This window comes from Cryptomeria japonica, chromosome 5 (genome assembly GCF_030272615.1).
Source record: "Cryptomeria japonica chromosome 5, Sugi_1.0, whole genome shotgun sequence".
Taxonomy (NCBI): Eukaryota; Viridiplantae; Streptophyta; class Pinopsida; order Cupressales; family Cupressaceae; genus Cryptomeria; species Cryptomeria japonica.
The window spans coordinates 835,275,944-835,302,646 of NC_081409.1; the positions used below are offsets into that span (position 1 = coordinate 835,275,944).

Consider the following 26,703-nt stretch of genomic DNA (forward strand, 5'->3'; position numbering starts at 1 on the left):
CCAGTCAGTTTTTTCCGGATCAGCCGAGACTTATCTTGAAATCCGTGCCTGTTGCAGTTGTACCTATCTCTTCCTGTCGTTTTCCGTGCCTTGGGAAACGTGCAAATGGCTTCTCTAACCAACCTGATGTTAGAAGGCAGTCAACACTTTAATGGCAACAATTACAACATCTGGAAACAGCGTATGTTGACCATTTTCGAATATAGGCGTCTTGACCAGCTTGTTTTGGGAAAAGAGCTCAGTCCTGGTACACCTGGTGCAGATCAAGATAAGTTTGATGAACGCAATCGGGAGGCAGTTATGCTTCTCAAACTCTCCGTGACTGATGATCAGTTACCACAGATTCCTTCCGGCAAGACAGCTTTCGACATCTAGAAGCATCAGAAGGAATTGCATGAGACATCCGACAAGAGCCGAGCATTCTTTTTGAAGAATCAGTTGTTCTCCATTATGATGGACGAACGCATGTCCTTACAGGAACACCTCACGAGGATTACAGGCATTCGAGATCAACTCGAAGCTATTGGTCGGACTATGGAGGAAGAAGACATGGTATTAATCACTCTGAAAAGTCTTCCGAAATCGTATGAACACTTCATTGAGACCCTCAATATTACTTCAACTAATGTTGACCTGAAGTTTTCAAAATTGTGCACCAAACTTCTACGGCAGGATCGCTGGAAACAACGGTTTGGTAGTGGTCCTACGTCAGCCTCCTTGAAAAATGCCTTCACAGCCCAATCCTTTCACAAGGATAAAGGCAAATTTCAGTCCTCTCAGTCTTTTCAGCAGAAAGGCTCTTCTCAGACACAGGATGGTGCTAAGAAGAAGAATGTGTAGTGCAATTACTGTCACAAGTATGGCCATATGAAGAAAGATTGTCGTCAGAGGCTCACTTCTGAACAAAAGAAGCAGGGAGGGTCACACCAAAAGGCGCATGTTGCTAAACATTCCAAGCAGAAGGAGTCTGCCTTTTATGCCTTTATGGCTAAGAGGTCTTCAAATCATGCCTGGTCTTCTGCTTGGTACATCGACTCTGGTGCGTCACGTCACTTTTCTCATCGGCGTGACTGGTTTACAGACTTCTCATCTTTCAGTGATTCCGTTGTATTTGGCAGAGGTGAGGAGTATACAGTTGTTGGCAGAGGCACTGTTCAGATACAGTCTAGTGGCAAGAATCTCATCTTCCTGAATGTGTACTATGTTCCTGGTATGGAACTTAATCTGCTCTCTGTCAGTCAAATTATGAGGAATTCTCCTCAGCTAGATGTGGTCTTCAATCCTCACAAGTGTTCCATCATTGATCAGGAGACTCGTCTTACTGTTGTTGTTGGTCTAGAGGATCATGGCCTATACAGGCTTCCTGACACTGGTGATTCTCCTGAAGTGGCTCTGGCAGCTCGTGTTTCTCCTCTCGGCACTTTGTGGCATCAGAGATATGGACATCTCAACATTCAGTATCTCTCTTAGCTATCTCGGGAGGGACTTGTTTCAGGGTTACCTGATATTCAGACTCAGCATCTTGGAGTATGTGGCGCCTGTCAAGCTGGCAAACAGCATCGAACTTCATTCACACATGGAAAGTCTTAGCGCGCATCTAAGGTACTTCAATTACTTCATGCTGATATTTGTGGTCCTATGAATACATCTTCTGTTACTGGTTGCAAATACTTTTTGCTTATTGTAGATGATTTTAGTAGAAAGATGTGGGTGTACTTTCTTAAACACAAATCAGATGTATTTAGTATCTTTCAGAAGTTTAAGTCCTTCATTGAAAAAGAGTCTGGATGTAGCATCATTACTCTTAGGACAGATAACGGGGGGGAATTTTGTTCTTCTGCATTCTCCAACTTCTGTGATACCCATGGCATCAAACGCCAATTGACTACACCCTACACTCCTCAACAAAACAGTGTTGTCGAGCGTCGCAATCGTACGGTTGTTGAGATGGCTCGCTCTATGTTACAACACAGGAGTGTTTCGAATAAGTATTGCGCTGAAGCAATGTTTACTGCTGTCTACCTCCTTAACCGTTCCCCTACTCAGGCTATTAAGGGGAAGACTCCAGAAGAGGTTTGGTCTGGTTGGAAGCCTAAGATCAGCCACCTGAAGGTTTTTGGCTCTGTTGCCTATGTTTGGATTCCAAATGCTAAGCGCTCCAAGTTGGATTCCAAAAGTCAAAAACTCATGATGACAGGATACAGTGATCACCATAAGGCCTACAGACTGATAGATATAGACATTGAACGTCTTATCTTCAGTCGTGATGTTGTATTTGATGAAGACAGAGGATTCTTTCAGTCCCCTTCTTCTGAGCAGTGTTCTGAGGATCAGCCTCATAGTGTTCTTCTTCCATTAGGTTCGCCTGATGGGAGGGATGATGCAGAATCTATTTTCGATGATGCACTACCTGAGTTCCCTCTGGAGAATAATCCTCCTCCTGTTGCTCCTGTTCCTGATCCTGACCCTCTTCCAGCTCCTCCAAATGTTAGCACTTCTACTCTCCGGCCTAAATGGTGGGCCAAGACCATTGGTGATCTCAGGGATACTGAGCTCATTGAGGGTAGAACCTCCTGTAATAAGAGCAAACAGCAACATACAGTCAATTTTGCTCTCACGGCTAACATACACAGTGTTTTTGAGCCTCAGACGTATTCAGAGGCTAAAGGTATACCTGAGTGGGAACAGGCTATGGAAGCTGAGTTCCAGAGTCTTCAGAAGAATCACACTTGGGCCCTTTCTGATCTTCCTTTAGGGAAGAAGCCCATTAGCTGCAAATGGGTGTACAAAGTAAAATACAAAGTTGATGGAACCCTAGACAAGTATAAGGCTCGTCTTGTTGCTCATGGGTTCTCACAAAAAGAAGGCATTGACTACGAGGAGACTTTTGCTCCTACAGCCAAAATGAGTACCATACGGCTCATTCTTGCCTTGGCAGCCCAGTTCAGTTGGAAAGTCCATCAGATGGACGTCAAGAGTGCCTTTTTGAATGGTGACTTACAGGAAGAAGTCTACATGACGCAACCCCCAAGATTCAAGGTTGCTGGTCAAGAACAGAAGGTCTGTAGACTAGTCAAAGCACTCTATGGTCTGAAACAAGCTCCTCGGGCTTGGTACATGAAAATTGATAAGTACCTAACAGATCATGGTTTTCAGCGGAGTCCATCTGATGCAAACCTGTATATCAAACATACTAGTTATGATGTTCTGTTTGTGGTTGTTTATGTGGATGACTTAATCATTACTGGCAGTTTAGCACATTTGATCACTGGGATCAAATAGGATTTGTACCGCACCTTTGATATGACAGATTTGGGACTTCTACATTACTGCTTAGGAGTTGAAGTTTGGCAGACTGAGAACAGTATCTTTCTCTCTCAGTCCAAGTATGCCAGAAGTCTTGTGGACAGGTTCAGAATGCAGGATTGCAAACCTACCTCTACTCCTATGGAACCCGGGCTCAAACTTTCAGCTCAGTCATCTTCACCAGTTGTAGATGAATCTCTATTTAGGCAACTAGTGGGCAGTCTCATCTATCTTACTGCCACTAGACCTGACATCAGTTTTGCAGTGAGCTCCATTTCACGCTTCATGACAGCTCCCAAGGCTGATCATTGGATAGCAGCAAAGCGTGTACTGCGTTATGTGAGTGGCACTCCTGATTATGGACTTCTGTACACTCGGAATTCTAATCCTACACTCAGTGGTTACACAGATTCTGATTGGGCAGGTTCGGTTGATGACCGTAAATCTACAGCAAGGTATGTGTTTAGTTTGGGATCTGGTGCTATCACATGGACTAGTAAGAAGCAGCAGGCAGTGGCTCTCTCGTTGACAGAAGCAGAGTATCGGGGAGCAGTTAAGGCATCTTGTGAGGCGGTTTGGCTTCGACGAATGCTTGTGGATATGCATGTCTCCCAGGCAGGTCCAACTCCCTTGTTTTGTGATAATCAAGGAGTGCTCAAACTCGCCAAGAATCCAGTCTTCCATGAAAGAACCAAGCATGTGGAAACTCATTGTCACTATATTCGACAGCTGGTTGAAGACGGATCTATCCAGTTGCTGTATGTTCCTACCTCAGAGCAGCCAGCAGACATCTTCACCAAGCCCCTTGGTCCTGATAAATTTGTAAAATTCAAGGGGTCTATAGGTTCAGTTAATAGATTGAGCATTAAGGGAGGGTATTAGAATATTAAAATAATGTTAATTTTAGTATTAATGCTCAATAGTGTATATTCTATTTTAGTAAGATCTTCTACGATCTTCTTAGCAATTTCTTATTAGAAACTTGCTATTCTTGCGGTTATTAATCAATTCTTTGAAATCCATTGCGTGTCTCGCACTGTTTTAGGATCATCCTCATCAATCTGTGAAGGCTCCTTTGGCTCTACATCCCATCATGTCGCTGGACTCTCCTTGTACACAAGTGTCTTGCGGTCCATGAGACACAAAGCACTGTGTACAGCCACAAGCTTCTCTGCTCTCTTAGAGGTAAGTTTGTTCCTCTTAAGAAAGTGGATGAAGCTATATGTAGACCAGTTCCTCTCAATAGTTGAAGAACTAGAAACCTAGGATAGCAGAAGAATGGCTAGAGTGGTGGTCAAAGATTTTGGGCCATGACAATTCCACCACAAAAGTGGGTCCTCCTGTGGCATAGTGTCTATATCCATCTTTGCCGCATCTAAATAGCCTCTAAGAGTGGCAAATCTTCCCCACTCAGTGCGAATTGTGTCGGCATCTCTGGAATCAAACATCTTCTCTATGCACCTAAAGAAACCTGCCTTCACCTCATCATCCTGAGTCGATGTCACTCTACCCGGTCTAGCCTTGTACGACTTAGGATTCAAGGCAAAGGCAGCCATATGCAAAGGAGTGTTCAACTTGTCCCATCTACGTTGAATGATAGGCCGGATTTTCTCATTGTAGAATGCTAGAGAGGGGTCCTTCACTCGCACAGCAGCCCTCATCTAGTCAAGCATAGAGTCAATGCACTCATACAACTCTCCAAGGTTAGGTGCATCCCCATCCCCATATCTAATCACCTGGAATACTGGAGACAAATTATTTCACGTCAGTCCAAAACACATCACTCTTCACTATCTCCTTCACCCTTCTGCCCTACTCTGTCTTGGCCTTAGCCCACCTATTCCACTCATTAGTCATAACCATGAGTTGCAATGCCTCTTGCAACTCAATCATTCTCTCCAAGAGAATGAAATAGGATGTATATCTGGTCTCAACTGGTTTCAAGACTCCTTCTTCGTGAAGGTCCTGAAGAGTGCATGTGAAGTGTGGTGGTTGCAGAGAAACATCTGCACATCTCTCGCATCGATAACCACTCCTCTAATCCAGTCAATCTTCCCATGTCCTTGAGTGCATTGTTCATAGCATGCACACAACATGGAGTCCACCAAATGTGTCTATAGGCTGCCTCAATGAGTCTCCATTTTGCTCTACACACATGGGTTGCATCTGTACAATCGTCATCTGTAAATAATAAAGGAGCAACTAAATTAGTAAGGCGACCGTAAGTTTAATAGAAGAGAATCGTGGATCCTCAACAAGCATTTCTTCAAACCAAAGCAACCTTCGGTTGTCTTCAAAAATTTGAAATCCATTGCTGCCCAAAGATTGTACCCGACCCTTCTTGTCCATATTTGCCGATTCATATTGATTGAATGTAGTGGTCTTCTTCTCATTTGTAACAGCCATCCATTTATCCCTCTCCTCTAACAGTCCTCCATTTTTACTTTTCATAACTCATAGATGGTACCAGTGAATTTCTCCAGATCCAACCATGAAGTCGATGCAGCCATGGCTTCCACCGACAAATCTGCAAAAAAAAATCACCAAAAAACCTTCCCTTTACACCCACGGGCACCACAACAAGCCAAGCTCTGATACCAAATGTTAGGAATAAAGGTGATCACCACAAAAAAAAAATTGGAAATCAGATTAAATATCTGAAATTAAAGACTTATGATCACGAAAACCACTCATCTAAAAGAGCTAGATTGTGGATACCATTAATAGAGGTAATGACAAAAAATAGCCATATAATAAAATCAGTAAACCTCATAAAATCCTCCCATAACATTGGAAATATGTGGAGAAACCCTTAAAGGAAAAAAACTCCACAGAAAAAAGGCCAGGATTGAATTAATCTTCAAGTACATGAGACATATACAACAATCTTCCTTCTACTCCCAATTCTAGTATCTTTTGTGTACTTCTAAAACACCTCTTACATACACCATCCAAGAACCACAATATATAGAGTTGTAGAGAAGCCTTGTGAGCCCAAAATGGGCACCCAAATTTGCCTCTTCAATTCTCCATCCCTTGTCCATTGGTTTTCCCTCCTCGGGAAGTGAAATATAATTCTAATTTCCCTCCTTTAACACTCTTTTCTAGGGGCCAAACTTGGGAAGTTCAATGGTCACCTTTTACTTTATTAATTTTTCTTGTATTAACCCATTCTTAGGGATCCACATGAGGGAGTAAGAAATAAAGAATAATTAAATTACAATTTACCCCTTAACCCCTTTCTTATGAATGCATCTACAACATATAATTGGGACATTACTGCAATGACATAGAATTTGCAAGGATGATGGCACCTTATCCTAACAAAGAACTGAATTTACCATGCATTCCTTCAGACTCATGTCACTGGTCCCAAAGGAGAACAACACACATTCACTAAACTTTTTCTATCAAGGCTTTCTACCAAAAAACTTCTTGACTCGTTCTTGATTTTCTATGATCTTATCTACAACCTTAATTTTGTCTTCTTCAAACTTTATAAGGTACATTATTCTTTTCACAATAAGATACTTGAATTGCTTATCTTTCACTATCAATATCAATTATAGAGCTGAAAACTCAAGGATGATTGATAACACTATTATACCATATGTGATAGTAAAATGTACAAATTACCTTCTCCGGAGTGATCCAATCTTCCCAAGAGGCATCATATAACTTCCTACAAAGCATCGTTGATTACTCTCGCCCAATTTTTAAATGATTGTCACAATATTGTTAATAGAAGAGCCAGATTGTTCATTGCCTTGTATTTAATAACCTAATGAATGGGATGAAGTGACAAAACAACTTTCAAACAACAAACAAGAAGTTTTACATTTAGAAATTGACTCATGAACAAGAAATAAGTGACTTAAGGTTTACAACTCGACACAATATGAATTTCATATGGTACAACATATAGTTTGATTAGATAGTAGAAAATTGCTTTCAGTATTTTTATATTTAAATTTTGATACATCATCAGACTTCTAATTATGAGTGAGGTTGTCATTCAATTTCTTTTCCATTCTGTCGCTTTCTTTAAAAACCTTGGTTCTACAAGCAAAGATTTGTCAGTTTTCTCATGGATTGCTGTAGTGTAGGCGAGTTGTGAGATTCTCGATTCAAAGATTTCTATTTTTGTTGTTACACATTGCTAATGTCGTGCTCTCACAATTTAGCTATTAAGAGAGAGGGTAACATACTTTTGAATATCAGATAGAAATCATTATAGGTTTAGAAACAACATTCTTTGATGCAAAATTGTGTCATAAAACTCATATTTTATGGTCTGCAGCCTTGTAAGATTGATTAGGGATGGGCAAAGTAGTCTGATTATTTTTCATTCCCTCTATTATCCCTTCAATCTCATCTTTTCCATTATAGTACCCATAGAACCCCCCCACTAGATAAGATAACCCAAAATGTCAAGCACAGACCAATAACACTTCCAATGAGAAGAAAGCTATAGTTCAAAATATCTGAAAATTATACAAAGGTAAAATTTGATAGCGATTAATCTATGAATGCCATAGGCAGAATATTTCCCATCACAAATCCATTAAAAATAAGAATCCAACTTCAACTTTATTAACTCATTAAATGAAGTTAAGCTATTTACCCTCAGCTTCAATTTCCTCCGTCATAGGAGGGAGCCTTGATATATATGTCAACATGGGCAATACAAATGCAGCAGTCTTTCCCGATCCTGTTAATGCAGAGAAAACAAACACTTTCAGACCAGCTTCTACAATGCAATGTCAATTTCATATTTTAACTATTCAAAAGCAAAACAATTGATACAAGTCCTACAGCAAAAAAATAAGTTCAGAAAAGGTCAGATGCTTCCTCTGCAACTTCTCTATGCCTTGTCCTATTCAAGCAGTAGGGTTTTACTATGATGTTTTAGTGATACTTCGCTACTCATATCAACCATGCATTTTCTTAAGAGAGAGGAAAGGCTGAAATCTTTTGCACAAATATTCAAAGAACTAACAGCCTTATATCTCAATAAATGCTTATGTAAATAAAAAATGCTTACTCAAATTCTTTGAAATATAAGCCTTCTTTATCTCATATGTCAATTTATTACAGCTTGGACCTGCTCAGTTCTGTGCTTTAGAGCATGTGCTACTTTGTTTGTCATCAATAATAGCAAGTATTACAATTGCTTACTTCTTCGATTTGAATCATGTACTGAAAAAGATATCAACTTATATTTTAAGAGCAGTTCAACTAAATATCCCTACCCTAACGTATTAGTTTCTCCTTAGTACCAGTTCCAAGGACAGTGTCAGGGCAGCTATCAGTATTCAAAGCAATTTTTGAGGGAAGAGATATCAGAAAAGTTCCAGATCCACTAATCTCATGCCACAAAATGTCAGAAGGCCCATGTTGAGAACCCCTGCATATTCGGTTATTGGGAATGAAAATGCTCTGGAGACTCTAGTGAGAACAAGCCAAGATGGATCAGAACAATTCAACAATAGTATATCACAGTCCAGGAGGTAGAGAATATTCTCAATGCAAATTGAGAAGATAGCCTAACCACTATAATATAATTCATTAAAGACAGTTTACAACTGCTTAGCCAGGATTTTTGCAGCAAATAAATGATGATAATTCAACAAAAATTTGAAATGGCCATGAGATATAAATGTATCATTCAAACAATGGTTTTATTTTAAACAATGCAAATGTGTGCATGGCCACACATTGATATTTTATTTCTTTCTTATGTGAATGAGTAATCAAAAGACTAAATTAATACTTAGACATGAATGATTATGTCGGCTATGTTCATCTTTTCTTTATGTATATATATATTCATGTAATTAATGAGAAGATAAGATTGGTCTAACTATTTTCATATGACCAAGTGGATGCAGGATAAGCTTCGCACTCAAGATGGAAGGAGAGTATCATCAATGAGAGGATTGCAGACTTTGGAGAGACCAACTTGCCATCGAGCCCTAAGTCGTAAGTTAAGTTGTTTAAGTTGCTCGTCACCTTGGCTTGTAGGAGATTGTCTCGCCTTATCAATCAGTAGGCAGTCGGTTTTATCCTATTTCTCATCCTTGTGAGTTGCCAACCTGTTCTTGTAATTAATATTTTTAAAATTATTATCAAATTAAATTGTTAATAATTATCTTTTGGATAATCATATTAATTTATGTTATTTATATACATATATAAATGCATATCCAAATATAAGAAAATATACCATACATACATATACATATATGTATACATACAGTCAACCATTATTGAGTAAAGTACATACCCATACACGTATATAAATATAGATGTATGTATGAATATAACTTGTACCTGAATATATATATAATATATATATATATATATACTCATTGTGTTTTGTGTATTTATTATTTTGAATTATGCTGTCGGCAAGAAAGACCGAAGATTGTTTATTGATTAGGGAGGTGGAGAGAAGACGTTACTTCCACTACCCCCCGCCACCACCTCTCAAGCATTTGTTGCAATCCACCATCAATCAAGATGGAACGCGTTTTTCTGCATGAGCAGGTTCTTTGTGGTCAGGAGCGTTCTTGTTTGAGAGGCTTCCATTTCAGCAAGGGGTCTTCTTCTCTCTCTCTCTAGATTATGATTATTATTATTTTTTCTGTTTGGACTTTTGGGGACAGTCCGCTGCAAAAAACATGTTCGCTGCTTCTGTAATTTCTCTTTGGCTCATATTTTCTGATTAGGAAGTTCACACCAATATTACTTTCGTCTCAAGCCTGAGGAAGTTGTCTCCTTGGGTATGGGTATTTTATAGAATATCTTCTTCAATATTACTGTTTACTTTATATTATATGCTTTGTTACCGATTCATTATCGGGTATGTTCTATCTGAAACAATTAACAAATACCGATTCATGATCGGATGTGTTCATAAGCATTAACCGATTCATGATACCAATTCACCATCGGGTATGATCATAAGCATTAAACGATTCATTATCGGGTATAAGCATTGTTATCACTATACCAATACATTAATGTTTGAAGCACCGATTAGTTATGGATCGGTTAAAGATAAGTGAGGGACACGACCAAGTGACATCTTGGTCGGACATGTCTAAAAGACATGTCCGATCAAGGTGCCACTTGATCATGGCCATCCTTCTACTTATACATCATTCAAACCAAAGGAAATGACATTGAAATCGATACATGTTCATTCTCCTAACTTGCAGTAAAAGAAAGATGGCAATATTAGTGTCATAGCCATAATATCAAAATTAAAATACACCATCCTGCATATAACCTGTTCATTAAATTGGAAATTACAATACTTTTACATCTAATACCACTGTAATATGCAGCCCTATTTGTCTTTGGTCTTTTTTGGGTTTTTTTTGGTTTTGTGTGTGTCTGCAATGGTTTTGGGATGATAAACAAAGTGCAAATAATAAAGTAACTTGAAGCAATTTAACAACTTGGAAATATATTAAGCTGAAAATTCCATATTTTATTTCTGATCTGTAAATACACTTTTTCCCAAAAGTAAGAGCAACCTAGATCATTAAATAGCATTACATATCTAAGTCAAACATACCTAAATAATGCAAAAACTGAAAAAGCTTGAGCTATTCATGAAATTCGCAAATTATTACTCGCAAAATGGATGCCAAACTCCAAAAAACTCCAGCAATGATAAAGGAGATAATAACAATGTAATTTTCTACTCTAGATGCCCCAAAACTGCTAAAGAAGACACCAAATCCCTAGCCGACCAGCTCTAGAAAGCTCAAGTCCCTCCTTAGTAATGCACGGACAGAAAAAAGAAAAAAAATGAACAGAAAACCCTCCTCTTATTCATCTTCAATCAGCCTCAAACAAACTGAAATAAACTTCACAAGTATGCCCAACTGTGACCTTCGAGATGAAATCACCAAGTAATCCTCCAAATTGGATCTTTCACCAATGTAGAAGATGTTCCTTGCAAGGGTTTTCGTCCTCACAAAGCCTGAGTTGAACCAAATCCAACTCAAGAAACCACTTAGGATTTTCTAAGAGAAATATTAGAGATAATAATCTCCACATAAAGCAAATGAGCTCCAAAATACCTTTTTATAAACTCCAAAATCAGCACCCTAATTAGGGTTGTGTAATCTTTTAAATTTAACTTTCTCAGCTCCTTATGTCTCCCTATGTTGGCACCCACTTCCAAAAAGCACTTTACTAAATAATTTTAAACCTTATAACTCCCTAGGCACCAATATAAAGTTACTATATTAAATTTAAATAACATTAAGTTAAATATACAATTTAACTTTAATACTTAAACGTTATTTAAATAATACCTCAAAACTCCATGAGTTGTCAAGATATCATTATCAATGTAATCATTCACTGTCCTAAAATAGTAACACTTTCTAAACCAACTGAAGTTGTCAGAAGATAACTTATGCTGACATGAGCTCATACTATAAATAGCAGGTCTTCTTTTAGGTCCATAAGTCATTAAGATCATTAATGCAATCACTAACTATTCCAAAATATAAGCCAGTTGCAGAACCAACTGAATCTATAAGGTGACAACTAATGCCGACGCAAGCTCATACCATAAATGGAAGTGTTCTCTGAGGACCAAAGAGAACAAACCCAAAACGATAAGTGCCATCCAACCACTTACTATAAACATGTGTTCTCCAGGGACCAAAGAGAAGAAAACTAGAAAAACCCAAGAAAACTCAAAAAACCCACAAGGATTAGCACCATGCAAGTACTTACTATGAATAGCAGTGTCCTTCAAAGACCAAAGAGAACAAAGAACAAACCCAGCAAAACCCAGAAAGATTAGTGCCATGCAAGTACTTCCTATAAATAGCAATTTTCTCTGGGGACCAAAGAGAACAAACTCAAAAAACCCAAAAAGATTGGTTCCATGCAAACACTTACTATAAATAACAATTGTCAACAAAACCCATTGAAACTGAAAATAGGGCTCACCAAGAATATAGTAACGCTCCCTGCAAAACTAGAAACCTCCAAGAAACCCTTAAAACTGTACCCTTGCAAAATAGGAAGGCGTAAAAATGGGGACATTACAAATATTCAAGCATTTTTTCCCAGTATTTTTCAGATTTAAACCCGAGTAAGTGAATTCCATTTACACTTTCAGTTTGCCACGTAAATGGAATGCCACTAATGAATGTCCTAAGGAATAAGAACTTTCAACAAGAAGATGTTCCTACACCTTAACATAAAGATGAGCATGAGGAGGGCATAAGCATTCTTCATGAGATTTCTAAGAGGAATGGCAAAAGCCACAATAAAGTTTACTGCTTAGTTGATAGATTGTCTGATGTGTGTACGAGTATCCAAGCCTTTTGCCTACTCGTATTGGATATTGTTTGTAATCTTATTCTTATTCATCACTCATCAACACATAGCCAGCATGATTTACAAGCATAGTAGCAAAAATCGTGTACGGAAAAAATCGGCAAACCAAAAGTATAAGATTTTTTGAAAATATCGGGAAACAATCAGCAAAAAGTCGGAAAAAAATCAGATTTAAAAAAAACATAAAAAATTGTGGAAAAAGAGACCAAAACTATTTTTTTTTAAAACTTAAGGGCATTTCCATAGCATAGAGATATAAAGAGCAACTAAAATAGAGTTGAACCCATGAATTGTAGAAAATTATTTTTTGTTGTTTATATTCATATTGCTGATTACATAGGCAAATATTCAGTTGACTTTTTAAGAGGGCACTCACCAAATGGCAAATACACCAAATAGTTGTCTAAGTCTGAGATCAAAAATTAGCTAAGTCTATGAAGTAACTGAGATCAAAAGTTAACAGAAAAATAGTAAAAGTGGAAGCCATTTTGAAGTGATCCAAGAATTTCATTGTGATTGAGGCAAGGAGTTTTGTAGGGTTAATTCAATATTTTAGAAAGCTTATCAAATCATATTCCACAATTGTGATGCTTTATATCATAGCAACAAAAATTGTATGGGGAAAAAATTGGCAAACCAAAAGTATAAGATTATTTGAAAAAATGAGTTAAAAATTGGATTTTAAAAAATCGTAACAAATTGTAGAAAAATTGGATTTTAAAAAATTGTAAAAAATTGTAGAAAAATAGACACAAACTACTTTTTTATTAAAACTTAAGGGCATTTCCATAGCATAGAGATATAGAGAGTAAATAAAATAGAGTTTAAAACATGAATTGTAGAAAATAGATTTTTGTTGTTTATATTCATATTGCTGATTACATAGGCAAATATTCATTTAACATTTTAAAAAGGCAGTCACCAAATCCACCAAATAGTTGTCTAAGTCTGAGATCAAAAATTAGCTAAGTCTATGAAGTAGCTGAGATCAAAATTTATCAGACAGAGATCCAGCTATTGTTAGCAATTTTGTAGAAGTGGAAGCCATTTTGAAGTGATCCAAGTCTTCCATTGTGATTGAGGAAAGGAGTTTTCTAGGGGTATTTCAATATTTAAGGAGGCTTATAAAATCATATTCCACAGTCACAATGCTTTATATTCCTTGATGGCAATTGGTAAGCCTTTTATATAGGGTAGAATTCAACAAAAGGCGTTTGTTTAGCTGAAGTAAAAGATTAGCAAGCCACTGGTTTTGGCAATACCTAGCTTGCAACTACTATTTTAGGTAGAGACAAATTTTAATGATTCTGGCTGGAGGCTCTTTTATTACAACTATGTAAGCTTGTTTGTTGTCATTCAAATTTATTTCGTGGAGCACTTTGGATATATTGCTCACATAATGAATTGTATGTCTTTATTTGAGCAAAAATTAACTATATCAATTATAAATTATAAATCATATATATATATATATATATGTCTTTGGACGTTTAGTGTTGTGATAGAAACAGTCCATTGGTGAGGCAGCCACCAAGGTTCAAACCCCTATTGGGCCATTGAGTTTGCGGGCTTTCTAGGTTTGTTGGATCGTTAAACTCATGGGTTTGAACAAGTGAAGTGTGGGGAATGATGAACCCCCCAAAAATGGACAAAATAACAAACTTTTTCAACGCTGATTCCACATTGACTTTGATTCCATCTCAGATCAACCCTATTTCTAAGCAATTCAGTAATTTCACGAGTTTTTCTAGGATTTTGCAAGTTTTTACAATGATTTTTTTCACCTTTTTTGCCATTTTTGGGGTTTTTTAAAATGATTTTAATGTGATTTAAATGCAAAAAATCATTGAAAATTGAGTCGACGATTGGTCAACGATTTTTTATTAATCGGGATTTTTTTGGGGAATAAATCAGCTGGCTCTAGGATTCAGGATTAATTGAATATAATCATGATTTTTTGCAGATTATTGCTTCTCTGATTTACAGGGCTCAAAGTGTCTTACAGGATTAATATGATAGAGAAAACTAGAATAGGAGAGACAGCTGAGAATGTTACTGGGAAAACAAGAGATGGTTGAGCTGTAGGGACCTGGAGGCAGTAAGGATCAGTTTCTTTGCAGAGATGAACGACCCATTGTGTTCATGAGGGATGTGCTGATAGTGGTGCTAATTCTCCAGCATTTATAGTCAACAAGGGGATCTCTGATAAGGAGAAGACTAATGTACTCCTAGGAAAGGACCATATTGTTGTGAACCTTGCATTGGACCTTGCATATTTTGTGCTCTCTTGGAGCTGATACTTTGTTATATCTTGTAGTTTGTACTAACTGCTAAATATTAGTCCTTTGATAGCCTGCTCTTTCAGCTATCATGATTTTAAATGGTTTGTTTGAAAGCTCACGTTTGAGCCATATATTTTATAGAATATCTTCTTCAATTAGGAAAAAGAACCTGCACAAGACAAAGTTTCACTTAAATTGAAGCCACTAAGTAGTGAATGAGTATCTGTAAAGAAATTCTATAAATTTTATAGTTCTGTTTGCAGGGATTACAATCCTATTTGTGGCTTTGTGCAATTCCATTCAATGGGACACTTCACAGAAGAATTGACTTATTAAATCAGCTATATTTACTATGGATATTTTTACAGAAATAGATACAGCCTCAAATTTGAGGCATAGTCATCTAATAACTTTGCAGGTATTTTTTGAATTGTATGTCCATCACATTCACATTAGAACTCTATCCAGCATGCATGACTTTGTACTTTGTTTAGAAGGTCCCCTAGCAAATGGAGAAGATAGATAAGATGTGCCCGAAACCGTGGGGACACTCAGTCCAGGGTGCCAAATAAAGGAGATCAATCCATCTTCATGTTGGCCATAATTTATTTGGAATCCTCATCAATTCTTGTAGAGTGATTTTGTATTGACTATTGCTTAGATAATCAATTTGGTACTCAGTTAATCAGCTCGGTGCCATGCCAACCATATGCAGATAAACTGTGGATTAACTGTAATCTCCCTCATCAAATAAATAGTGTTTAAGAGTTCAAAGGGTTTTTTACATAAGTTTGTCAAGCAACATCAAGACTGCTTGTTTGGTCCTAAATGTAGTTGGTGAATAATCAGATAACACAGTATTTCCCGCACGTACCAAGTATTCATGAAACAAAACAATTGTACATCATAACATAAATGACAAATGATAATAATTAGACCAGAAAAGTTATATCTTTATTCCAGTGTTCAGAATTGTCCATAAATAATTCCCCTTGCCGAAGTTCCAACCAAACAATATATAGACCCAACGGTTGGTCAAGTTGCCAACCGTCACCAACTCCCAACTACCCGACGGGAACCTCTCGACGACAACATAAACATAAACACAACATAAGACTCTTATAACTATTATTCTTACTAACATACATTATTTACCCCTAACATTAGCCCCCCCAAAAACGTAGTCGTCTTCCAAACGACTCAGACAAGAGAAATTGAATTATAAAAACATAGCCCGAAGGTCGCGGGCGCATTACATAGCCTGAAGGGCATGCGATTATAGGCATACACTCCTTCCTCCACCACGAATGTGGTCTTCATCTTATCTTCTTCCGCAATACTTATCTGATTGTACCCAGAGAATCCATCCATAAATGTGTATATTTTGTGCCCGGTGACTTCTTCCAGGATGCTGTCAGTGAATGGAATCGGAAATGGGTCCTTGATGGTTACTGCATTTAGATACCTGAAATCCACACATATCCTTATCTGATTAGCCTCTTTTTTAAGAGAGATGACTATTGGAGAAACCTAGTCACTAGTTTCCACTTTGAATATAATCCCTGCTTCTAACATTTTATTGATCTCCTCATTTACTTTGGCTACGTAGTTTTTGTTCATCCTGTATGGCCTCCTTCGTACCGGTTGGGCTCTTGGTATGAGGGTTATGCGATGCACGCATAGCTCCAGCGATAACCCCTTCAAGTCCTTGTAGGTCCAGGCAAAGACGTCTTTATATTCCAGAAATATCTTGAAGGCTGCTACCTTTAGCACGGGGTTCCAGTCATCTCCTACCAGTATCACCTGTGGTTTTGCCTCATTGCCTCGATTAACCTTCTCCAAACCCCGTTCCTCGTACTTGATGGGTTTATCCCATTCAAACTGGTTGGCTGGCGTGTCGTCCATCCGTGCCATTCCCTCTTGGTATCTTCCATACTCCGAGGGAAAGGATTGTTCTTCCATCCTGCCGCTTGATTCTCCTACCTCGCATATTTGAAGCATGTGACACTCTGGGTGGAAGACCTCATAGTCCTCCATTTGCCAATGAAAAAGTCTCGCCAGTGAACTAGTTCCATCCTCGGAACATCTGTCCAGTTCCAACACTCCTTCCTCGTCGGTTCTTTCCCTCCTCTGTCTCCTTCAGAACCCCACTCCCATCTATTTGAATCTTATGAGTCGGAGTCCGATGACGCAAGCTCTTCGCTAACGGACTGGTTCCTTAGATCAATTACATATTTATGACCGTCACTCTCAATTGAGAGCGTATAACTTTTCCACTTGTGATTAGCTTTGGCCATGATCAACCACCCCCTTCCTAGAAGAGCGTTGTATGCTTTCCTTTCCAGTGGAATGACTACAAAATCCAAAAGGAATTGTTGCGTCCCAATTACCACCTTTTGTGCCATGAGGGTACCAAGGGGTTTGATACCGTGTTGATCCACACCCACCAGGTGGAAGGTTGGTGGCCAGAGTGTCCGCTTGCCGAGGCTTCGCCAAGTTTCCTTCGGCAGTACGTTGACTCCGGACCCACCATCAACAATGGCGTTTGTAAGCTTTTGTCCCATTATATCCATCTCTACTACTGCGGGTTTCCGTCCGGCGCCCACCGCGAGTAGCATAGGGTTCATGGCATCCGTACCAGATTTTGCCCTCGTTTGGTGTTCCTAACCGAGGGTAGTGTCCCTGGTTACATTTGTCAGAGCCATCCTTAACTGTGGCATGGTCTGTAGAAGGCCAGACACCCGAACGGGTATTGTGGTTTGTAACGTCTGCTTGATGATAGTTTTCTCTAGTTCCAACCGGACTGGTGTATCGGCAACCAGGTGCGAGGCCCTCCGCTCTCCAACCATCCCCTGCTCAATATCCGCCCTTGCCTCCTAGAGCCTTTCTTTTTCTGTGCGAGGGTCCAGGTACATGGCTTTCTTATTTTCCAACCTTGTGATTGCCAGTACGTCCTCTCCTAATCCCTCCACATCGAGCATGTTCACCCCTTTTTGCTTTGGACAATCTATGTCCTCGTGCTTTCCTGGACCGCACCATCTGCACAGCAAACTTCCTGCATCACCTCCGTTTTCGCATTCGCCGGCAAAGTGACCCCATTTGTTGCACTTCCTGCATTGAATCATGGGTCGCCCCTTCCCGTCATATTGAATTACGCTCCTTGGTGTGTTATTATTGGATCTATTGTTACCTCGTCGATTGTTTCTGTACCCTCCAAGGGAGGCGTCAAAGTTTGTTGTTGGCTTCGGAGGTGTTGCCGACGGTGTGTGTCATGTCCCCTCCTTGATCGTTATATATCCTAAATGAAGCAATTATTATTATTAACAACGCATGATTATTTGAAATTTATTTATTAAATATTATTATTTAATTAATATATATTAATATTATAAACATAATTTATATATTAAACCTAAGCTACATATTCTCAATTGTAAACACAATTTATATATTGAAATAAGATGACAATACAACAATCAAGGAAGAACTTATTTTATTTCATACCCAATTTGGATCGTTGATTATATCATTGTCCTTGGTGGTATGCACGGGATGTGCTTAATATGCATACTTAATATATAGAAGCCCGATAGTATGAACACAGTCTGTAGTTTGTATGATGGTAATTAGATAATTTAAGTGGCAAACCAGATCTAACATGTGTCAGATCTGTCTGTGTGATGTCCCCAAGTGAACCTCATCAAATATTGTTAATATTAAAGAGGTTCCTTGTATTGTCGTTATAAATGATACGAAGGACAAATGATTAAAGTTAAGTATGTTGGTATTTTGGTATCGTTTTGTCATTGATGTCAACACCTACTAATACACCTACTTTGGAGATCCAGCAACATTCACCGGCAAGCAAGTAAACTGTGCAACAGTTACTGGTATATGGTTCACCGACAGGATATATTGTTCACCGGTACCTGGAATGATATGGAAGACACTTGGTAATGTCAAAGACATCATGTGGACACTTTATTTTGAAGAAATAATCATTGGTATATTCATATTTGCAAATTTGCTTTTACCGGCAAATAGGTCCAAGTTATCTAGGGTTACACCGACAGGTTTATCTTTTCCAGATCAGCATGGCACGCTATGGAGATGATTTATTATTGTTGTAAATGCATTAAGCCGACATGTTCAATCGGTTATTGCATCGGATTTATATTGTTTGTAAAATGATTTTATTGTAATATCTTGTAGAGACGACCTACTAAAATTGGTCTTAGGGTATGGTATAAATGTAAGATATTATTTGTAAGATCAAGTGTGGAATGCGAAAAGAATTAAGTGAAGGTATATGCGAGATCAAGCAGGGATATACACGAAGACATCATTTGAAGGTGAAGTTAGGTTTTTGTAGAAGCATATCAGCATTACACCGGTACTGAAGCCAACATATGAAGATGTTATTTTGAGCAGTACATTCTTATTGGATTTAACCATCCAACTGTAGTCAGTGTGACTCCCATTTTGTGATTGAGCAGTGAGCTCTAGGTTGTTGGCCTTTCTGCATGTGCAGACCCCATTTATGTACACATACTATCTGCAGTAGTATCATCTGATTGTGGGTAAGGTTTCCCACCGTGGATTTTCCCCTTACAAGGTTTCCATGTACAAATATTGGTGTCATGTGTTGTGGATGACTTCATGTTTATGTTTCATGCATTAATCCTTACCGGTATAGCAATTTACTGTTAACACTATCTACCAGCATACTTAACTGGTTTACCAGTATTAAGCATTAAGTTGGTTAATAAGTTTTTGGTTCAAATTTATTTGACAGCTGATTCACCCCCCCCCCCCTCTCAGTTGTCTCTGGGACCTAACAATTGGTATCAGAGCCTAGTCCTCTTTTGCAGAAGTTTAACAACTTGAGGAGATCCAATGTCTACTAATTATTTCAGGAAGGACAGTCCTAAACTTGATGGAACCAACTATGGGATATGGAAGATCAGAATGGAGACACATCTGAATTGCATTGGTAAAGACATCTGGGAAGTTACTAGGAAAGGTTATACTGCTGCTGTAGCTGGTCAAACTGCTCCAACTACTTTAGCTAAAGATGAAGAAAATGATTGCAAAGCAAGAGAAGCACTTTTAAGAGCATTATCAGATCAAAAAATCATGGGATTATCAGATAGGTCTACTGCTAAAGCTATTTGGGATCATTTGAAAATACTGAATGAAGGAGATTCCACAGTCAAGATTGCAAAACTTGAAAGCTTCCGACTCAGGTATGAACATCTGAAAATGGAAGAAGATGAAAGGATTTCTGCTTTTATGGAAAGAGTAAATGAAATTGTTTTGGGTATTAAATGTTGTGGAGGAACTCTAAGTGAGGATGAAATTGTTTCAAAAATCTTAAGAGGTTTGCCACCGGCATATAAAACGAAGGTTACTGCTATAAATGAATTGAGAACAATGCCTAATACATCAGTAACTAGGGATACATTGATTGGAAAACTTTCAGCCTTTGAAATTGAAGAATTTGGTCCTATTGCTATAAAGACTGATTTGGCCTTTAAAGCATCAACATCATCTGCTCCATCATTTGACAAATCAGACTGAAGAGCCTTTTATGCAAGAGAACTTGAAGAATCCAAAAAGGAGAATGAAGAGCTTGAAAAACTTGAAGCACTATTTGCAAGGAAAATGCCAAAAGGTCCAATTGGAAGTAAGTATGAAGGTAAAGCACCCTTTAAATGTTTTAACTACAATAAGATTGGTCATATGGCTTCAAGATGCCCTGATAAACATGCTAGACTAAGAGAAGAAGCTAGAAGAACATACAAGCCTAATCCTGAATATCAGAGATACAGATTTAAAAAGAACAAAGACAAACCTTGTTACATTGCTGATGAAGGTGTGACTGATGATTCTAATGAGGATCCAGCAGACAATGGATGGGTTTTTGTTGCTATAACAGAAGATCAACCGGCACCTATTGCTCAACCGGTAGAACAAGCCCTAGCAGCTAAAGTTGAAGCAAAGAATGAATGGATTATTGACTCAGGATGCTCACATCATATGACTGGAGACAAAGGTAAATTCTTGAACTTTCAAGAATTCAATGGAGGTTTAGTAAGATTTGGAGATGACAAAACCTGTTCAATCAAAGGCAAGGGTTTAATATCTCTTGATGGTAAACATAACACTGACAATGTCTACTATGACGAAGGATTAAAGAATAATCTTTTAAGTGTTGGTCAATTAGTTGAGAAGGGATTTCAGTTACAATTTAAAAATGCAAAATGCAAAATCATGAATAGAACTGATTTGGAAATTGCAACCGGTAATCAAACTAGAGGCAATATCTTTCATTTGAATAAGAGTGAAAAGGCATGCTTAATTGCACATATAGATGAAAGTCGGTTATGGCATAAGAGACTATGTCATGTAAACTTTGATTGCATGGTAAAAATCAGTACTTCTAAGGCAGTTAGAGATCTACCTAAAATTGTGAAACCTCATAATACAATTTGTAAGGAATGTCAATTTGAAAAACAAGTTAGAGCTAGTTTCAAAAGTATTCCAGAAAAATCCAATAATGCTCTTGACTTAATTCACACTAATTTATGTGGTCCAACTAGAACTAGATGCTTACAAGGTGATAGATATTTTTTGCTAATTATTGATGATTATTCTAGAATTTGTTGGGTTACTTTTCTCAGAGAGAAGTCAGAAGCACTTGGAAAGTTCAAACTATTCAAGGCAATGGTTGAAAATGAAACCGGTAAGAAAATCAAATGTTTAAGATCAGATCAAGGAGGAGAATTCACATCAAAGGACTTTAATACATTCTGTGAAGTGAATGGAATCAGAAGACAGTTATCAGCACCTCGGACACCACAACAGAATGGATTTGTTGAAAGAAAAAACAGAACTATCTTGGATGCAGCTAGAAGTATGTTATCAGAAGCAAATCTACCACGTGTATTGGAGAGAGGCAATTAGCACTGTTGTCTATACATTCAACAAAGTTCACATCAAAGGTGAAACCGGTAAGACCCCTCATGAACTATGGTTTGGTAATACTCCTACTCTTAAGTATTTCAGAATTTTTGGAAGTAGATGTTATATTAGAAGAGATGAGTATATTGACAAATTTGATCCTAGAAGTGATGAAGGAATATTTCTTGATTATTCATCTAAGAGCAAGGCATATAGATGTTTTAATAAAAGATTGCAGAAAATTGTTGAGAGTACAAATGTAAGATTGATGAACAATTCAGAGGAACTTCAAGGTATATAGACTCTGAACCGGCAACAGAAATTGTGACAAATGAACCTATACTGAATCCACCGTTACAAAATGAAGATCCAGTTACCCCGGTATCATCAGAAGATTCCACAATAATTGAAGAACAACAACAAACTAAGACACCCCGGTATGTAAGATTGAATCATTTTGAAGATCAGATAATTGGAAACAAATTTAAAGGAGTTATGACAAGAGGAAGATTGGCAAATGAAGAGGTATGTCTTATTTCTCAAATTGAACCATCATCTATCAAAAAGGCATGTGAAGATAAATTTTGGATCAAAGTTATGGAAGAAGAATTAGGACAAATTGAGAAAAATAATACTTGGACATTAGTTCCCCAGCCTAAAGATAAAAATGTAATTGGAACTAAATGGGTATTTAAAAACAAACTTAATGAAGATGGTAAGGTTGTCAGAAACAAAGCAAGACTAGTGTGTAAGGGATATTCTCAGAAAGGAGGAGTTGATTACAATGAAACCTTTGCACCGGTAGCCAAAATTGAGGCAGTTAGATTATTCTTGGCTTTTGCAACTCACAAGGATTACAAAGTTTATCAAATGGATATTAAATGTGCATTTTTGAATGGAGATCTTGAAGAAGAAGTATATATTGAACAACCTGATGGATTTTTTTTTACAGATGACAATGATGTGGTTTGCAGGTTAAGAAAAGCTCTGTATGGATTGAAACAAGCCCCAAGAGCTTGGTATGCAAGGTTGGATAAGTATCTTTTGAAGATTGGTTTTACTAAAGGAAATGCAGATAGCAATTTATACTACAAAGTCACTAATGATGATATCTTGATTATTGAAGTATTTGTTGATGATATAATCTTTGGAGGAGAAGATGGATTATGTAAGGAATTTTCTCTTGAAATGCAGCAAGAATTTGAAATGTCTATGATTGGAGAAATAAAATTCTTTTTAGGTTTGCAAATTTCTCAGACTAATAAAAGTATATTTTTAAGTCAATCCAAGTACTTGAAAGAATTACTAAAGAAATTTGGGATGGAGAACTCTAAACCGGTAAGCACACCCATGACTACAAATGACAAATTATCTCAAAGGGATGTATCTACACCTGTTAATCCAACTAGATTCAAATCTATGATAGGAGGTTTACTGTATCTAACACAAACCAGGCCTGATATTATGAATGCAGTATGTATTGTTTCTAGATTTCAGAGGAATCCTAGGGAAAATCATGAATCAGCAGTGAAAAGGATTTTCCGGTACTTACAAGGCACAACAAATCTTGGATTATGGTATCCCAAAGATGAAAATTTTGATCTATGTGCATACACAGATGCAAATTGCGCAAGAGATATAGATGATAGAAAGAGCACCACTGGAGGAGCATTCTTTCTTGGAAAGAGATTAGTTTCTTGGTTGAGTAAGAAACATAGTTGTACATCTTTATCAACAGCAGAATCAGAATATGTTGCAGCAGCAACTAACTGTACACAAGTATGATGGCTTAAGCAAATGTTGAAAGACATAAAGGTAAAATGCAAGGAACCTATTACTATATACTGTGATAACACTGCAGCAATTGATATATCTAAGAATCCGGTATTACACTCTAAAACAAAACATGTTTCTATTAAACTAAATTTTCTAAGGGAAAAAGTTGAAGAAAAGGAGATAAAACTAGTTTATGTAAATACTAAGGAACAGCTTGCAGATATTTTCACAAAACCTTTGCCTAAGGAGACTTTTGAGTATCTCAAAGATCAGCTTGGAGTCATACCTCCACCGGTAGAGACCTAGACAGTTGATGATTGTCATCAACCGGCAAAATTAAAAGACAAATCTTTTATTCCGATATTTGATGAGGAAGCTACTTCTCACGGGGAGTAGTTGGTATATTGAATTGGTTGGTATTTTGTATGAACTTGACCTTTCATGACTTTGGCATTTGATGTCAAAGGGGGAGAGATATCTATGGAAAAACACATTATCTTTTTTTTGGGAGAGATTTTGAAAAACACATTTGAGAGAATGGTATTGTTACTCCCAAGGGGAGAAATAGAGATTGTTGGTTTTTGTATTTGGCATTTCTATTTTGACACTTTGATGGTTTTTCCATCTTGTGTTGCCATCAATGCCAAAGGGGGATATTGTTGGTATTTTGGTATGGTTTTATCATTGATGTCAACACCTACTAATACACCTACTTTGGAGATCCAGCAACATTCACTGGCAAGCAAGTAAACTGTGCAACAGTTACTGGTATATGGTTCACCGGCAGGATATATTGTTCACCGGTACCTGGAATGATATGGAAGACACTTGGTAATGTCAAAGACATCATGCGGACACTTTATTTTGAAGAAATAATCATTGGTATATTCATATTTGCATATTTGTTTTTACCGGCAAATAGGTCCAGGTTATCTAGGGTTACACCGGCAGGTTTATCTTTTCCAGATCAACATGGCATGCTATGGAGATGATTTATTATTGTTGTAAATGCATTAAGCCGACATGTTCAATCGGTTATTGCATCGGATATTATATTGTTTGTAAAATGATTTTATTGTAATATCTTGTAAAGCCGACCTACCAAAATTGGTCTTAGGGTATGGTATAAATGTAAGATCTTATTTGTAAGATCAAGTGTGGAATGCGAAAAGAATTAAGTGAAGGTATATGCAAGATCAAGCAGGGATATACACGAAGACATCATCTGAAGGTGAAGTTAGGTTTTTGTAGAAGCATATCAGCATTACACCGGTACTGAATCCAGCATATGAAGATGCTATTTTGAGTAGTACATTCTTATTAGATTTAACCATCCAACTGTAGTCAGTGTGACTTCCATTTTGTGATTGAGCAGTGAGCTCTAGGCTGTTGGCCTTTCTGCATGTGCAAACCCCATTTATGTACACATACTATCTGCAGTAGTATCATCTGATTGTGGGTAAGGTTTCCCACTGTGGTTTTTCCCCTTACAGGGTTTCCACGTACAAATATTGGTGTCATGTGTTGTGGATGACTTTATGTTTATGTTTCATGCATTAATCCTTACCGATATAGCAATTTACTGTTAACACTATCTACCGGCATACTTAACTGGTTTACCGGTATTAAGCATTAAGTTGGTTAATAAGTTTTTGGTTCAAATTTATTTGACAACTGATTTACCCCCCCCTCTCAGTTGTCTCCGGGACCTAACAAAGTATAGTGTTGGAAATGGCATCTAACAATTGATTGGTTATGTTCTTCGATGTTAACAGAAATAAATTAATTATCGTTAATAATTCGTCAAGCCCAACATTAGTTAGTGACCCCGTATTATTAATTAATATCGCCTTGGGTGAAGGCAAGCAGTCTAATATCAATATGGTTCGTTGAATATATTAGACGGGTTATTGCGAAGTAATATGAATTGTTTAATTGGAAGGTCGTCACCCTTCAAGGAGATGTATCTCTCGATCAAATAGAAGTAAATATAAATGGGGGGGTGGAGATAGGCTAAACAGGAGGTGGAAGAGAGGAAGGCTAATAAGGTTTGAGTGCAGAATTTAGTAGTAAGAGAATATAGACTACAACACGTATGACAGTAATTATTCATTTCTTATATAATGCAGACCAAATCTGACGCAAGTCAGATCTGTCTACCCTTATACCCCATTAAATATAATTAATGCTTATTTAGTGTGTATGTTAATAAATATAAGTAATTAATATTTTAATATATATATTAATGAATGAATAATTTAATATATATGTTAATAAATATAATTAATGTATATTTAATATATATTAATGAATATTTTAATACATATATTAAGGAATGGTTTTTAGGAATATGTGTAAACATATGTTAAATGGATATGTGAAAATATATGTTAATGAATACATATTAATGAACAGTTAGGAATATACGTAATAAATAAATGTGAATAATGGTTAATGAACATTTTTATGAATATATGTTAGGGAATACATGTTAAATCAGGAATATGTAAATGTGGATTATGGAATGGAAAATAGTAATCAAATGCAAGAATGTATTATAAATGTGATTACATGTTGGAGGCTATAGGGAGGACACTCACTTAGTCTAAGGGAGGGATTATGATAATCCCTAGGGCAGTATATATACTAATCATCTATATGCATATGAATGGCTTGGTTGACTACGTTCAACCAAGAAGAGACGGATTTGGTCGGTCCCCTCTGAGGACTTGGGTGATGAGGTGCATCACCCAAGGAAAGGAATGGACATAGGGTCCTCCTTGGATGGCTTAGGTGTAAGAAATTACACCCAAGACAGGAATCGAATTAACCTTCGATTTCCTGGAGGGCTTGGATGTAAGAAATTACATTCAAGATAGGAATCGAATTAACCTTCGATTTCCTGGAGGGCTTGGATGTAAGAAATTACATTCAAGACAGGAGTCGAATTCACCTTCGATTTATTGGAGGACGTGGAACAAAGATGGGTTCCAAGAAGGCG

At 37.4% G+C, this 26,703-nt stretch overlaps 1 protein-coding gene across 3 annotated transcripts in view; it reads right to left on the minus strand.

Moving 5' to 3' along the window:
• The window catches only part of LOC131052678 (DEAD-box ATP-dependent RNA helicase 21), a 218,892-nt gene that overhangs the window by 128,379 nt on the left and 63,810 nt on the right, over positions 1-26,703 (minus strand). For all 3 annotated transcript variants that reach the window (XR_009107493.2, XM_057987254.2, XM_057987253.2), the window contains exon 12: positions 7,931-8,017. Coding sequence is in view for 2 of the 3 variants with exons in the window: in XM_057987254.2 (XP_057843237.2) it covers positions 7,931-8,017 (87 nt within the window). In the remaining variant the exon portion in view is untranslated. The remainder of the gene's footprint in view (positions 1-7,930; positions 8,018-26,703) is intronic.